This window comes from Hyposmocoma kahamanoa, unplaced genomic scaffold (assembly GCF_003589595.1).
Source record: "Hyposmocoma kahamanoa isolate Upper Pololo Valley unplaced genomic scaffold, ASM358959v1 211, whole genome shotgun sequence".
Taxonomy (NCBI): Eukaryota; Metazoa; Arthropoda; class Insecta; order Lepidoptera; family Cosmopterigidae; genus Hyposmocoma; species Hyposmocoma kahamanoa.
In genome coordinates, this window is record NW_020653732.1 from 1,571,625 (window position 1) to 1,588,439 (window position 16,815).

Genomic DNA, 16,815 nt, shown 5'->3' on the forward strand with positions numbered 1-16,815 from the left:
AATTTGAGCATTATCTATATTATTGGCAGTAATTTTGTCCGAACAAAGTTTTGGGTCATACCTAAGCAATATTTCGAACCTAAAAATGTTTCTTGGGTAGTAATTTCAAAACTATACTAAAAGCCCAAAATAACCCTATAGTAATGATTGAATGACAAGTGAACGATGAATGAATCACTTTGACTGAGTTCTTTTCGGTTTCAATATTCCAAGTAGATATTAAAAAATATACAATTTCGAAAGTCAAATTGTTACAATTTATGAAGCGCCGTAGGTGGTTTGAAACATCGTTGATTAAATTAGGGATATCCTTAAAAAATATCAGCTTAAAAATACCGAGAACATACTGGAATTAATAAAGAGACTGAATACGAATGAAGGAGGCGTAAAAAAACTGTTAAGAGCATAGCATGTGGAGATGATGACGTCATCCCGCTTATTATGTCATAATTTTGTTATTCAGATCATTTTACTACGTACATAGTGAAAAGAGTCAGATTTTTTTACTACATACTCTTTGCCCAATTGTGAAAACGCCTTTCGTACCAGCTCAGCTAATCCGAACATTATTCACCAGAATGTCCTATATTACTACAGCCATCTCAATATTTCTTGCAGAATCATTAACACCGAAATCATTAACTCCGCAATCGTTAATTCTTGAATTTCATTAAATCATTATTCGAATTTATGAATTATTTAATTCTGGAATAGTGTTTATTCTCTTAATCAGTAACCTGCTTTTCGGAACCACTCTGCCATCCCGAATCCATAGTATTGGTATCGCTGTAGCAATGATGGTGATTGGTCTTTAACACTTCCTCTTTCTCCTCCCTTACGGGTTCATATTGAGAATCTGGACCTAAACATTTTGAAGTCTCAGGTTCATTGGAATATACTTGATCCTGTCTATCATCATCAGACAACAAAGTGTCCTCTGTACTTGGAGATAGAGGGCTTATAGCAAAAAACTCTTTAGTATTGTCTTGTTTAGGTTCCTTTTCCTTAGGACTTCTACGTAAAGGACTAACGTGAGACTTGGGGCTTTCAAGTCTAATACTCGCATTTAGATCTGACATTCTACGATCTTCGAGACGGGAATCGTTGAGTTCGCGGTCGATTCTTTGATCATTAACTCTAGAATCATTCAGTCTGGAATCATTTACCCTAGAATCGATCAATCGAGAATCGTTAAGTCTAGAATCATTTAACCGTGAATCATTACTCCTAGAATCATTCATTCTAGAATCATTTACCCTAGAATCATTTAATCGATCTCTAGAATCATTCCGTTCATTCAATCTGGCTTCATTCATTCTTATAGAGTTATTCAAATGCTCAATCTGTTGTTCAGTCAATCTTAATGAATTATTAAGATCTTGTCGTAATTTTTCTTGAGTTTTCAAATGTTTTTCGGCTCGAGGACGTCGTTTGGAACCCACCTGGGGTTGTGGACGTTGTTGACGAGTCAAAGTAAAAGAACCGGTGTCAGATTCTGATGTAGATTCGGGGTGGTTCTCTATTGTGCCCACTAGAGCTGAGACGTTTGGATTCATGCAGCAGTCCGCCTGGAAAAAAACGATTATACTAATGAATTTCTAAGAAACACTTAAGCTTTTAAAAGGTCTTTTCTACATTACTTACAAACACGTTTACGTACAAACTCATTTCTACATTAGATGTAGTTATCAAACATCGAGTATAAAACCAGAAAAAGAGACGAAATATCATTTAATTTGTTTGAAAATTATTCTGCCAAATCATTACGGAGACAACTGCGCTCCGATTGACCACCCCGAATTCGAAACAATTAACGGGCATCGTCAATTGTTTCACTACAAATCGATCAGTTTTGAACTTTGTTCGAACTAGAGCATTGCTATAATGGACGAAAATTGAAAACATAATAAATTGTAAACATGTTACATATTTAAGAATTATTTAATTACCGATGAAATGTGATTCCGCTTGTTTTGTAATTAGATGTTTTGCTTTTTTCCCAAACCACAGAATGGAACAGCCCCCATTGTTAGAGTTATTATCTTTATTACAATAAATACAGAATATTTTTGGAATATACGACGTACACACAGGTCAGTTGTTGGCGCTGTACTATTTCAGCTTTCTAATTTGTGATTTCAGCGCAAAAGAGAGTTGACGTTTAAAAGTGATAAGGCCTATTTGCCTGATGAGTTGACATGGAATAATGGCTCTTATTTCGTCTCTATTTCTGGTTATACACACGATGTTATCAAATAACCTATGAACCTCTTACATTAACTGGATTTGGTTTAGTTAAACATCAGTTATACAAATAGTTAAGTTCTAATATGACTTAGCTAATACGCAACCATATTACTTACAAGTATATTGGTTTGGGCATATCAACCAGCTACTATTAACCATCACCTGTTCTACAATGAGGTAGGCAGAAAATACGGATATATCTATGAGGTACACCTATTCTCCATCCATAATTTATATTATAAAAACCCTCACGTACCTTCACAGACACATTACAGCAGCTAGATACATCTGCAAAGTACACTTCGGACTCTGCATTCTGGTTCACTCCACGGTGACAGTCTTGCATCGAAGATCTGAGACACAATAAGGGATAATAATTATTGTTAAAAGATAACCAAGTACTACGCTAGTACCTAAAGACAAAGGTATTGGGACTAATTCCAATTATAAAAAGAAATGGTGACGGACGAACAAGTCATGCGTCTGCCTCCGTGGCCGAACGGTTACCATGCCGGACTGCCACGCAGAGGTCCCAAGTTCCGGGCCGGGATAAATATTTGTATGGGTTACAGTTATTTCTCTCATGAGTTTGATTGTAATTTGTGGTTGTCTATGTGTGTGTCCATGGCACCCGCGACACAGGGTTTCCCTAGTGCGGGGCTATGTTGAGTGTGACTGTGTTGAGTATGAGTGTGTCTGGTGGTAAGTAACACGCCTATCCATAATAGTTTCAGTGCCATTCAGAGCTTTAAATTACAAAGATTTTAAAGGCACTGCCACTGCGCACATTACCCTGAGGCATAAGTTGACGAATCCCATGTGCCTGTAACGACGACGTATCACGACTGTCATGACTTGTATATTTAAAAGAAGTGGTTCACACATAGTACAACACGATTACCTGTCGTTCACGACTTCTTTGGCGTTACGACGACAGACTGTCGTGACAATGGAAAGTGCTAGGACGACAGTCGTCAGATGATAAACAAAACGTTACGATTAAAATGTAACGACAAATAATCGAAGCTTCAAACGATTCTGTCGTGCAAACATCAAAGCGGCTGCCGTGAACCGATAAATTGTCGTCACGATCTAGTGTCCACGACACAGTCACGTCAGATAGTCGTGATGTGGGAACAGAGTAAACGCGACAGTCGTCCAACGATAAATAAAACGCTACCACATAACGAACCGAAACGCTATAATGCTTACGTTACTTGGCGGCAGAAATAGGTAAGGTGGCAGTACTTCCCTGGACGAACTCTTTCACAAGGAGCTCTACTGCTACTTGTTTATATGGTACTGAACTTTCAATCGTATACCAACTGGGTAAAGTTTAAATTGTAATAACAGTCCAGCATTTCTCCATTTTCACCATTTTAGCTCTAAACCTGCCTCATTCAGTGTGCGACGGAATCGCTTAAAATAATTCCGCCGTTCCCTTTCTAATGTCGGGAGACTAGACGTAAGCTGGAATTCTACCCCTATGTTGTAGATATACCCAAGAATCGCACGAAGCGTTATGCTTCCAGATTTATATGGCGTACAACACTGGAGTGGAATTGCAGATCTGCTCTTACCTGACTGGAGAATTTTTATCGTTCTGGAATCCCAAGTTCTCTTTACCCAATTTCTGACAAGAATCGATGCTTTGATCTGACACTGTAAGAGAAGACATAAGTAGAATTATTTTTCAGTGAAAATAATTTCTAATTGTAATTTTTAAGTTTTAACACTTTAAGTGTAGACATTAAGAAAAATTCTTCTATTGCAGCAATCTGTACTAGACACTCTTCCAATTAAGCCACGGAACATACCAACAGACTTTACGAATTTTTCTATGTGCTTATTCAAGATGTTTGTTTTTTTTTTATTTTTAGCGCCTTTTTTGCTGTAGCGCCATCTGTGAGAAATCTATTTCTTTGCGCAGCCAGGTACCTTTACAGCTACCAGCAGGTGACTGGAGTTGTCGCTTTAATAATAAGTTTTTTTTATTACGATATTTTACTACTATAATATTCGATTATTTTTTCGTGAAATTACTCCATTAGTTAGTTATAATTATTAATTATAAATTATTAATAGATCGAAGACTAACAAAAAGTACTTCGATCCGGTTGGATTCTAACCAGCACCTTCAGGTAATCCAAGCCAGATGCTTATTACAACAAACTATGCTCAGTCCAACCAAATTTTTTAAGTAAGTAGTTTTAACGGCTTTGGCATAATGCCATACAGCCTATTCTTATGTAACTGTTGACACATGCATGCTTTAAGCTCCGTAATTATTGACATACAACCATAGACAAAAAATGCAATACTTCCTGAACTCTTTTATTTATTCATTTTAGTGAAGCGATATGCTATTTAGCTCCGATATTTATCGAGCCAACGAATTATGTAACGGATTATTCAAGTTGATAAATTTTGACATCTGTGTATTAAAATATAATGAAATGAAATTAATTATAAATATTTATAATAAATTCTCATTGTTTATTATAATCAATCGTGGGATTCTTTTCCACATGAATGGGAACCATCAGTTGAATCCTCATTAACACTAATTATTAATTGTTGAGTACATAAATTGTCAAACGCAACAACATGATCCCAATCAGACAATATCTTCTTTCATGAACTCACGTTCAAGATTTAAATTTCTTCATAAATAACATCGATTGTTATAAAAAGAATCGAATCGGCAACGAATCTAATTGATTAGAATTCGAGCTGTCAAAAGTTAAATAAATGGGTGGACATATTAAAGTAGAGTAATTTCACAAAAAAATAAATGAATGTCTACGAACTATCTAATAAAGTTGTCACGTTGCAGATAAGGCCTTATTACACCAAGAGTGCGGAATCTCTATGTTACAATTTTATTGCGTTATGTTGAGTATGAGTGTGTGCGTTATTTACCTTTACTACCGCTCTTCTGATGCAAACATTCAATTGTTATATTATCCTCCAGTCTACAATCTCTGTGTAAATTGCCTGCACTCGTTTCCAATGTCCTCTGACAACTCCTGTATGGTACCAGGTGTCCCCTTAGAGTGTTGAAACGACCGTTCAGATGTCCCATCTCTTGCAACCTCGCTAGTTCATCAGGAGAATACATTTGAGCTAAATTACTTAATTCTTGATTAAGTCGCGCTAATTCCGGATTTAGTCGTGATAAGTCCGGATTTAACCGCGATAGTTCCGGATTTAGTCGCGATAAATCAGGATTTAGTCGCGATAAGTCCGGATTTAGTCGCGATAGTTCCGGATTTAGTCGCGATAAGTCCGGGTTTAGTCTTAGCTCTGGATTTAGTCGCGATAATTCAGATTGCATATTGTGTTGTAACAAATACGAGTTTCGGCATGTATGAGACTGCATAGGAAGGTTTGAGTGGTCGTGAATGGACATGGAGTTGCGGTGAACATCGATGTGGTGGTGGTGTAGCAGGGTTGCTGATGCTGGGTCTTGGTGGAGGAGATGTCTGGAAGAGAGAGCAACACATTTGGTTTGATTATAAAAAACAATTAAGCTATTTTTTTTATAATATCAAGTGACGGGACGAACAAGTCGTGATTAACATCAGGCGATGATTAGCTATACGCCTGTCCACAACAGTTCCAGTGCCACTCGGAGCTTTAAATTGCAAAGATCTGAGGGGCACTGCCGCTGCGACTGTGACCCTGAGACATAAGTTGATGCGTTATTATTATTATTAAGTCAATATTAAGAATAATAAAACATACCTAGATAGATTAGAAAAAAAAAGAAAAAGAAGTTAACTTACCGGCTCCCACTTCTCCCTTGAGGACTATATGGAGGAGGTGGCCCCCACACACCAGTTTGCGCGTCAAAACTCCCACTAGCCTCCCCAAAGCCCTCCTGTGTAAACCCAGATTGAGCAAACTGAGAACTTTGTGCAAAAGACGCACTTTGCACAAACCCTGAGTTCTGAGGATACGTCGTGTTTTGGGAGTACTGGGTGGCGCTTTGAGTAAACGAATTCGATGTTTGAGAAAACGAATTCGCATTTTGTGGGTACGTTGAGTTTTGGGCAAAATTGCCGGTGTTTTGAGAACGTGGAAAAGGTTGGGGGTAGTTTGAGGGGTAGGTGCGATCTTCGTAAGGGGTTTGAGCGTTTTGAGGGACTGCGTCTGTGTCACAGAAGCCGTAGGCACTGTCTCCTGATTGGGGTACTCCACCCATCCGGCAACGAGAACTGGAAAGTAAATTTTTAGAGTTAGAGACAACAGTCTGGTATTTCATTGCCACGTAGAATGTAGAATTTGGCTGGATTAGAATACTAGATCGACTAAACCTCATATGGCTTTGGTTAATTATACATAACAGTGAAAGTGTTGAATGAATCACTTTGGAAAAAATATATAGTAAAATTGAGAATGTACACTGATTACTATATTGTGTGAAAACACAATTCTTAAAAATTTTCACGATCCAAAAAAAACACCAGCTTACATCGAAATTTTACAAGAAAACCCATTGACTTACAAATAAATGGACGACGGGTTTAATACAAAAACCACGAAAAAAATGTCCCAAGTCAACCTATTTAAACTTAGTCACATGTAAAGGAATATGAAAAAGCTAAAACGTTGAATTGAAATTATAATGACATCGCAATACTGTCTAATTTTGCTTGTTTCGCTGTCAGTCGAACAAACGAAGACTAAAGCGTGAATGACGCTCTGTATACGATTTTAACGCCCTATAAGTTCGGACACTTTTTAGCGCGGACCCGACGTCCATATAATTGTAAGTCAATGAGAAAACCGCTATATTCAATACGTACTTTACTTAGACCAATGCTTTTTTTTATATCAACTGAACTAAGTAGAATTCGTATACTATACGATATACATCTTTCAAATGGTTTTAATTTCGTTTGTAAAAAAATATTCTGAAATAAACCCAGTGTCCCTGACGCTCGATCCAAGCAAAATGAAACGTAATACGGTACGGAAAAAAATTGAATTCGGACTGAGGTATCCACTCTTAAACATCACAAAACAATTATTATTTTAAGATTGAGGATTTTTAATTTTTTTTTTCATGAATTTACTTTGCAGCTGACCCGAACTTACTTCTGACTGTTACTCCTTGGCCATGGGAACCAACTCCAAGCAGATGTCTTCCTACCAGTACCTGGATTTGGTGAGTACAGATTGCCAATACGACCTGGAAGTAAAATAATAGATTTATTCACCGTATCCTGCTTCTTCTAATCAACCGCTGCTGTTTTAAACATTTATCATTATCTTTCTTAGTTTTTAAAAGCGAACCTTTCTCACTTGTCGTATGTATTACTGTTTTAACCCGGGTTTAAACAAGGTTTTGTTAATCGGGTTGAAAACCGGGTTAAAACCCATTAATGTCCGAAATCGAGGGCAAAAATTGTTTACAACTACATATTTGTTGTAAATCTAGCTTTGGTCAAATGTTATGATGCTATTACTAAATGTTTATTGTTTTCTGATGTAAACGATTCGATTTCACATTCTATTCTATTGAATCGTTTGACCTGGAAATCGCGTTGAAATAAATCGATACAAAAAATCGTTAGATAGTATGAACTGGAATTGATTTTCATAAAAGCCTAAGTCTGCACTGTATTTGTCACGCTGCACGACCCCTCAACAGTGAGAATCCACAGGATTACGTGGTGAGTGTTGAGTGGAGTTTATATATTTAGTCTAAATAAGATTTTTATATAGAATTTTTTAATAAGTATTTATCTATGCCTAATTCCATATTCCGTTTCTATATTCGTTAAGAGAGAAGATATCCATAATATTAACCTTAGAACTAAGTTCAAACTCATGGTACCACGATTTCGTTTAACTAAAGTAGTATAACGATTCTTTTATGGGGAATTGTATACGTTTTTACAATAAGATTCCGGAGAATATATTAAGATTACCATTTACATTTACATTATAATTGAAAAGTCATATTACAAAATTGAAGAGTATGTTTTATATAAAGAAGTATGGATAGACAACAAGAGACTAGATTCCACAAAATTATGATTCAAAGTGTATTCCATAGCATTTCAGTTTATTTGAAAAGAGCAATCCCTAGAGTTTCTTGCTCGTTCTTCTCAGGGAAGTCAGCGTAGTGAACGAGCAGAAGTTTAAAAATGACGTTTTCAAGTGTAAAAATTTTGACTATGGAATAAATGATTATTTAACTTTGACTTTGAACCCGTGCCCTCTGCTTGAGAGGCGATAGGTGACACTATTAGGCTACCACAATGCGTCTTCGTAACTAACAGTTAAAAGAGCGACAATAATTGGTGCAATCGTCTGATGTATTAAAATTACCTGGTGCCCAAAAACGGTGTTGCAGACTGATATCCCACGCTGGCTGAGTAGGATGGCACTGTGCACAACAGCTGCAGTTACTCTGAAAACAAAAGACAGATAATATTTTATTACATTCCAGGAATGATATCCAGTGACACGATAGGCGTGACGCTTACCATCAGATGCACGACTTGTTCTTCCCGTCACTTGCGTGATGATTTTGTTTCAAATTGGAATCGATACGATCGGGTAGTCTCGAAATCAGATTGGTTTCTGAGCGAGAAGATGAACCTGACTCCTACTATATCTTTCTAATTTGTGAGTTAAATCAAGTATTGTTCCGATTAGAAATATCAAAAGTTTCCGATCTTCCAGTTGTGAGTCGCAATTATGCGCCTCGACTCGGAAATGACTCAGTTTCCAATCGGAAGAGGCAATCAAAGTCAAGCTGTTGGTATCATAAAAAAATATAATAAAATTTTGATAACATTTTTTTTGATAACAGTTATTTGATAACATCGAGTATATAACTAGAAATAGAGACGAAATATCATTTAATGTCTTTGAAAACTATTCTGTTATATCATTACTGTGACAACTGCGCTCCGATTGGCTAGCCCGAGTTTGAAACAATTGACGGGTGTCGTCAACTGTTTCACTTCAAAACGACCAGTTAACTTGAGCTTTGCTATAATGGACGAAAATTGCAAAATTACATATTTAATATTTATGAAATGTGACGATGAAATGTGATTCCGTTTGTTTTGTAATTAGATGTTTTGCTGTTTTTCCTACACCACCGAATAGAACAGCACGGCATTGTTAGAGATATTATCTTTATTACAATAAATACAGAATATTTTTTTGAATATACGGAGACGTACACACAGGTCTGTAGTTGGCCTGTCTATATTTCAGTGCAAACGGGAGTTGATGTTTATAAGAGCTGCTCGCTAATGTGTTACCAGGGATGGATGGCCCTTATTTCGTCTCTATTTCTGGTTATATACTCGATGACGGTCACAAACACCACCACCAAAAAATATACTACCCGACATGAGTTTCGCCTCTCCACGACGCATCGTCAGATCTTGTTAATATTGCCACTCTTTTAATAATTTTGTTACATAAGCTATGGAACGAACTACAAAACAATAAATACAGTAGAAGTGGTTATTTAGCGTCTGACGCGTGCCAAATAGGTCTCGGAAGACCTATCTGAGCTCAGTTCCACATTTTCGCCTTATATGATGTGGTTGTGTCATTCCTTTGTGCAAATTCTCTAAAATCCTTGAAAAATGCCTTATTGTGCTATTTCGGAGTGCAATAATGGCAGCCGCACCAAAAATATTACCTGTGGTCATTGACTTACAATTATATGGACGTCGGGTCCGCGCTAAAAAGTGTCCGAAGTTATAGGGCGTTAAAATCGTATACAGAGCGTCATTCACGCTTTAGTCTTCGTTTGTTCGACTGACAGCGCTGCAAAATTAGACAGTACTGCGATGACATTACAATTTAAATTCAACGTTTTAGCTTTTTCATATTCCTTTACATGTCACTACGTTTAAATAGGTTGACTTGGGACATTTTTTTCGTGGTTTTTGTATTAGACCCGTCGTCCATTTATTTGTAAGTCAATGCCTGTGGTGGTATTTCATATCACCGGCAAGTCTTATTTTAAAATTTTCTGTTTATCGAAATATTTTTTTTGCTACAAGGAACGAAAGTAAAGATTATACCCCTGCAATATCGTTGCTTCTTCTTTGGAGAATTAAATTGACATCTCCAATTCGTCGTCGTTTAGCAATGAAACGCTAGATGGCAGCACATCGATTGAAATTTCAATATAATGTCAAAACATCGTAACTTGTAATAGTAGATATCGAACTTTCAACGATATGCCAACAGGGTAAAGTATAAATTATATTGAATTTGAAACTACGACACATCGGTTCTTGAGGTATAAGGCACTACCATTGCTTTTTTTCTTCCGTGGAACGAACCAACAGACGTTACGAATTTTTCGTAGTGTTTGTTGCAGATGTTTATTTTTGGTTTTCTTTAACGACTTTTTTCCATAGCGCCAACTATGAGAAATCTATAAAAGTTTTTCTTGACCCAGTCAGGTAATTAATTGAATGGATTTTTTTTAAGTGTCCGGTGTTTCTTTAATAAGTATAAAAAACTTGGGAGTAATTTCACAAAAAATAATTGAATATCATGGTGGTCGAACATCGTGACATTCAATAAATTTAAAAATTACAATGCAAAAGTGACATCTCTTGTCAGCTGAAGGTAGCGGCAAAAAGTCATTAAAAAACCAGGTGTTCGATAATTGTATTAATAATTTCAAATTGAAAACCACCGTGACACTCAGACATATTAACTAAAAATAACGGATAACTCACGTATTTAAGTCGAATTTTTGCTCGACATCTTTCGTACCAATTCGTGGTCCTTAACCATGAGATTCCGCGGCGGGAGAAGCCCTGGCAGCGTGTCGGGGAGAATCTACCCTCGTTTGCTTCATTTTTATTAAAGTCATACGCAGTATTCCACACTACTCTGACAACGTCACTTTCTAAAGTCTCATCTACACTAACCACTGACGCAGTACCTAACACTGTTTTCCAGCTGGGGGGTACCGACCGTCCAATATCACGATTGAAATTCGAATGACCAATCTCGATAGCTTCACGTACTTTCCGCGGAATTAAATGCTTTTCTCTCGCCAGTACGGGCGCTTTATCAAAACGAATATAGTGCGTCGAGCCCGAATCCAATGACTGTTCCGTCACTGCAGAGCCCCGATTACGATTACGATTATGTTCCGTTAGTCGTATGGATATGTTACGGCCGGTCTCTTCTACGTAACTGTTGCCACAGGAGCAGGGAATCTTATATAATTGGTTCGGAGCATGTCGAGCAAAAATTCGACTTAAATACGTGAGATATCCGTTATTTTTAGTTAATATGTATTAATCATTATAATAAATTAATATGTATGTAACTAAATTAAACTAAATAAACTAACCTGTACAGGCCTTCCCGCAGCTTGCGCCTGCGCCGTGGGCGGGCGATACAGCGACCGGCAACGGAGCTCCAACTGCTCCCAGTACATCTTCTTGCGTTCGTGGCTGTAAATAAAAAGAAAAAACAACTTTATTACTATAATCATAACAATAACAGTAATGTGCTGGATAATATAAGTGACTTTCCTGTACTAGAGCAACGCTAGGATCTGAAATGGAAAGTTAAAGATGCCATGGCTGTCGTGGTGAAGAAAAGCTGGGCGTGGGCGGAGCACATTGCGAGGATGGATGAGAGGCGTTGGACAAGGCGAGTACTTGAGTGGCGACCCCAAGCGGACAACAGAGGACGCGGCAGACCATCGCAGCACTGAATAGAAGACATCCAACGACACGGAGGTCGAGGGTGGATGAGTCGAGCACAAGATTGGCAAGAGTGAAAGAAGAGGGAAGAGGCCTACATCCAAGATTGGATAAGAAAACGGCCGCCATGATTAAGATGAGAACAACGGAAGTCACTCCGGGGACAACCCAGAACATCCAGACCAAAACCAATTTAAAAAAGTTCATTTTTCCAGAAACCGTAGTAGCTTGTTGGTTGGACCTACCGCCTCTCAAAGGGCATGGGTGCGAATCTCAGTTCTGAGTTATATAAATTATGTTACAATCAAATAAACTTTGTTAAAAGGTCGACAACTGACTGTGCTTTTTCTTGTCCAGCAGCTTGATCTTAATTGCCTCTCCCGTTCGGAAACTGCGTCTCTTCCGCATAATACGATTCACAACTGGCCGATCAGAAACTTTTGACATTTCAAATCGGAACGACGTATTTAACTCAAAAATAAGAAAGATAATCAGCATCTTAGAGGATGGAAAATAGTCTAAGATCAGCATGCAGTTACCATCTTATAATAATTAATTTAAAATTATTTCTAATTAGCAATTATTTACTAGGTACTTATATACCAACCTTTAAAAGCTCCACTGCTAAGCACAAATCTCTTCTAAGAATATTTAATGCCTATAGAGCTTATTAAAGCCGCTATCTACCCTAACGGTTTGACGTACTGCCTCTGAAGCAGCGCGTCGTAGGTTTGAATCCGAACTTGCACGTTGACGTGAGTTACCTACGTAATTTACATTGGACACGCGTGGGAACCACAGTCCAAGCCCTCCTATTAGCAGTGTTGTACACTGATTACTATATAGTGTGAAAACACGATTCCTACACACGTATAGTAAATGATATACTTTTTTCAAACGGCTTTGATATCGTTTGTAAGAAAATAAATTACGAAATAAAACCAGCGTCCCTGCCGCACGATCTAAGCAAAATGAGCCGTATTGGTACGGGAAAAATTGGAATTCGAGCAGAGATAGTATCGACTCTCGAGTACTACAGAGAACCTGCAAAATTTTGGTTTTCAACTGAATCCCTATTAGTTATTAAATTCACAACCCAAAGTTTGCAAATTGCCTTAACTACGCTCTGGCTCTGCGCCGCCCGCTGCCCCGTCTGTCGCCATCGGACGCTTGTCGACGTCGGATCTAAGTCAAATTTTCTCCGCCAGTTCTTTTTTTTATTCATATTAATTTTAAGCGCGCTGATTGCAGGCCCCGAGAGGCGACCCCCCACAGCTCACATCCTAAAATCTAGTCTCGTTTTGAAATACCTATCTTAAGAAAGTTTTGTCTTGATAGAGAATGTATGCAACTGTAGTGGCAATACACGGCAATCAAGCCACACATGTTACATTTTCCTATATTTCAAGATAAAAAGTAAAATGTGTATTTCCGTATACAAAAAACTAAACTATTTTTTTCTCTGAAACTATCAACTTTTCAAGAAATTATATAACAATAAAACTTGTCAGAATAAACCTTATATATCCAATATAAATTATACAACAGTAAAAGTTGCCAGAATTGTAACAATAAATCAGTTCTTTATGTCGGCTGATACACTTTCGTGTGTCTAAAATTCAAACCTTGAAATAAAAACTCCTTAGAAACTAAAATAGACCAAATAGCTTTTGTGTTTCTAACTGGCACAATGGACTCGAAACTTCGAAATAGACTTTTACGAGAAAAACTAATGCTATCAGTTGCCATGGTAACGTCTTAAAGGTGTAAATAACAACCAAGACATATGTGCACACCTTCATTTTAGATGCTATGCGATTTTGAACCCTAAGTTAGGTTAGTAAGGAGGTGTGAAAATTTAAAAGCGGTACAATGTACATTTGTTGTTTCGAATAGCTGTGAAAAGATAGTGATGTGCCAGTGTTTTGAATTGAGTCTAGAAAAATAAATAATTGAGTTTATATTCTTAAGTGCCAAATTCATTGACGCTATACATTATAATTTTGTCAGTTGGTTGTTGTCAGTTGAATAATAATAATAATAGTAACGCACACACTAGGGAAACCCTGTGTCGCGGGTGCCATTGACACACACATAGACAACCACAAATTACACCCAAACTCACGAGAGAAATAATCCGGCATGGTATCCGTACGGGTTCAGAGGCAGTTAAAATGGCTTTAAATGGACCGAAGAAAAATGTAGATGACAAGTCATTCTAATCAAATTTTTTTTATGATGTCTACTGACGGGACAAACAAGTCGTGCGCGCGATGGGAAACGACATACAGTGTTACAATATATCTCAGAGCTTAAGAGGGAGCACGCCAAAAAAAGTTTTGACGTTGGCTCCGCCCAAATTTGTGAAACAAATATATGCCTGAAGTTCGCGTGACATGCGACAGGAGATGTTGAATTTTGCGCATTAAAAGTACCAAATTCGTTTTAGCGGAATAACTCTAAAACTAAAGGGATTAAAAAAAATCCGTAGTGATATTTGTCGATCATGCATAAATATAATTAATTATCTAATTTTTGTCCTAATAACCTGTAGCATTTCGAAGATAAATCGAAAAAATGTGAAAATTAGAGGTAATTTCGTGATTTTTATCTATCGAGGAAATTTTATTGTTTTGTGCTTCTGATTAATATATATGCTTGAATACATCGTGTAGTTACTCGTACAATATTTTATTTTTAACTTTAAAGTGGATACACCCCTCTAAAATCAAATCGAAGATTAGGAGTTTTTCCTCTGCTCCCTCTTAATGACAAAGATCTGACAAGACCCTTGCGCCTTTTATTTTACCGGTAATTAAACTACAACGCAATGAATTTATTAGAAAATAGTGAACTATTCATTAATGATAAGAACGTCTAAATATAAGAATATATTAAGCAAAGTACATTAAGCATTTATCAGAAGAGTCTGTATTATAATGCAATAAAAAATCACAATAAACTACCCGAATACCTAAGATGTGAGACAAGTTACAAAAATTTCACAAAAAAATTAAAAGTTAAAATTAAAATTAAAAGATATTGACAAACTTGCGTAGTTTTGGTTAAATTACGTTGTTACTCGTATATTATTTCATGCATTTGACGAAGACTGACGATGGATAATTGACCATGTCATTTTAATCTAAATTGTAATTTTATTATTATATTTTGTAATGTGTGAAATAATGTAAGCCAAAAGGTAACGACTAAGTGCCATACCCCTGCGGGGCGTCATAGTAATAAGTACTTATCTAACGAAACGTGTATTGTTATGATTTGCATTCTAAATAAATAATGCTTATATTACTGCTTGGGGGCAGAAATATGTGTCTGGCTGGCTAACTCTTTCACAAGGAGCTCTACTGTTATGAGTCGTATATACTGACAAAATATTGCAAAAGCTACAAGTCACCAAGAGCGAGGAATGAGATGCGTTGGGACCTCTCTTTCGCGACTGTGGGCGACCAGAACAGGAGCTTCGTTCACCAGTAAATTTGTCTCGCGGGTCTTGCGTAATGATAATAAAAAAACGCTCGGTCCGCATCGTTTATTGTTAAAGGTAAAAAAAGAAAGGAATAGAGTGTAACAAAAACAATGGTATAAAAACAAGTACAATACAGTCCCTACAGATTAGACAAACGTAAGTGTACTTACCCCAAAAGGGCCTGTATTGCATATATATATAAGCAGTTTAGGTTTACATGATTGAAGGTCTTTTCTCGAAAGATAAGAATGACGAAGAAAAAGAACTAGAGAACGATTCAAATTTTCAAAAATAAGTGGCCAGGAACCAGAGAAAAAGGCGATAAAACGGTTTCATCGTTACATGTTTGACAGCCGTGAGGAGGACGACGGGGCGGTCGGTCCGCTTTGTCGTGAGGAGGGGGAGGGATAAGACGTAGCTCTTCCCAGGTGCTGGGATGATTCCGGCGCGCAAAGTCGATCCTGGATCCCTCCCATTAAAGCACACGAGAAGGCCACCTTGAGATTTTAGCCAGTAGAAGTTCGGCATAAACTTTCCGCTGCCCCCGCGACGGAGAAGTATCCTAGTAGGATTTCCCACGAAAAAGGGGTACCTCTCTTGCGTTAAGTGTGGTAAAGTTTCAGTTGAAAAGCGTGCCAAGAGGCTTATAGACGTTAGCCCGCAAAGCCTTGAACACCTCCGTAAAGTTGCCTGCTTGTCGGTATTCTACAGGATATATGTTCCGGTGTTCCTGTGTCCAAGGGTATAAGGGTACTAGTGAAATTACAGATACATGGGACTTGTCAACTTATGTCTTAGGGTGACGGGCGCTGTGGCACTGCCCCTCAGACCTTTACGATTTAAAGTTCTGAGAGGCGCTGGAACTGTTATAAACAGGCGTGCAACTTACCACCAGGCGCACAACTTGTTCGTCCCGTCACTTGATATTATAAAAAAAAACCACGGAGTGTTTGCGAGGGAATTGATGATTTAATTCCGCCTTCCCCTTTCTATCATCGGCGACTAGACGTAGGCTTGGTTCCACTATTATGTCATGGATACTCCAAGGATTCGCACAAAACGTTACACTTCCACATTTTATATAACGAACGGCATTGGAGTGGGATTTCCAGCCTGCAATCTTATTTCCAGAAACGCTATAACTTCATCTCTTTATCTCTTTCCATCAGGTGAGATAGAGGTGTACAGTTATTTTTTAATAAAAAAAAAGTTATAAAAGCGGGTCGCAGAAAAGCTTTGTAGAGGACTGTATGGCGTTTACACCGACAATAGCCTTACCCAATAGAGTGAGAGAGCGAACAACACTTGAGTGAGTCAAAACTCAAACGAACCAAATCTCACACATAAGGCCCATCACTACTC

General features: G+C 37.6%; 1 protein-coding gene across 1 annotated transcript; it reads right to left on the reverse strand.

The window, feature by feature from the left end:
• Window positions 1–563: 563 nt before the first annotated feature.
• LOC113227550 lies at window positions 564–11,708 on the reverse strand. Its single transcript, XM_026460500.1, has 8 exons — window positions 11,609–11,708; window positions 8,590–8,671; window positions 7,351–7,444; window positions 6,036–6,467; window positions 5,170–5,732; window positions 3,828–3,909; window positions 2,504–2,600; window positions 564–1,568 (listed from the first exon to the last, which is right to left on the reverse strand). Exons 1-8 carry the CDS (start codon window positions 11,693–11,695, stop codon window positions 726–728), a joined length of 2,280 nt encoding a protein of 759 aa, XP_026316285.1. The 5' UTR covers window positions 11,696–11,708; the 3' UTR covers window positions 564–725.
• Between the last annotated feature and the right edge of the window lie 5,107 nt (window positions 11,709–16,815).

Coding starts and splice junctions, on each gene's coding strand:
- LOC113227550 (XM_026460500.1), bottom strand. CDS start 11,695: ATGTACTGGGAGCAGTTGGAGCTCCGTTGCCGGTCGCTGTATCGCCCG. Junction 7,445..8,589: donor ACACCGTTTTTGGGCACCAG/GTAATTTTAATA, acceptor TTTTACTTCCAG/GTCGTATTGGCAATCTGTAC. Junction 5,733..6,035: donor CAAGGGAGAAGTGGGAGCCG/GTAAGTTAACTT, acceptor TCTCTCTTCCAG/ACATCTCCTCCACCAAGACC.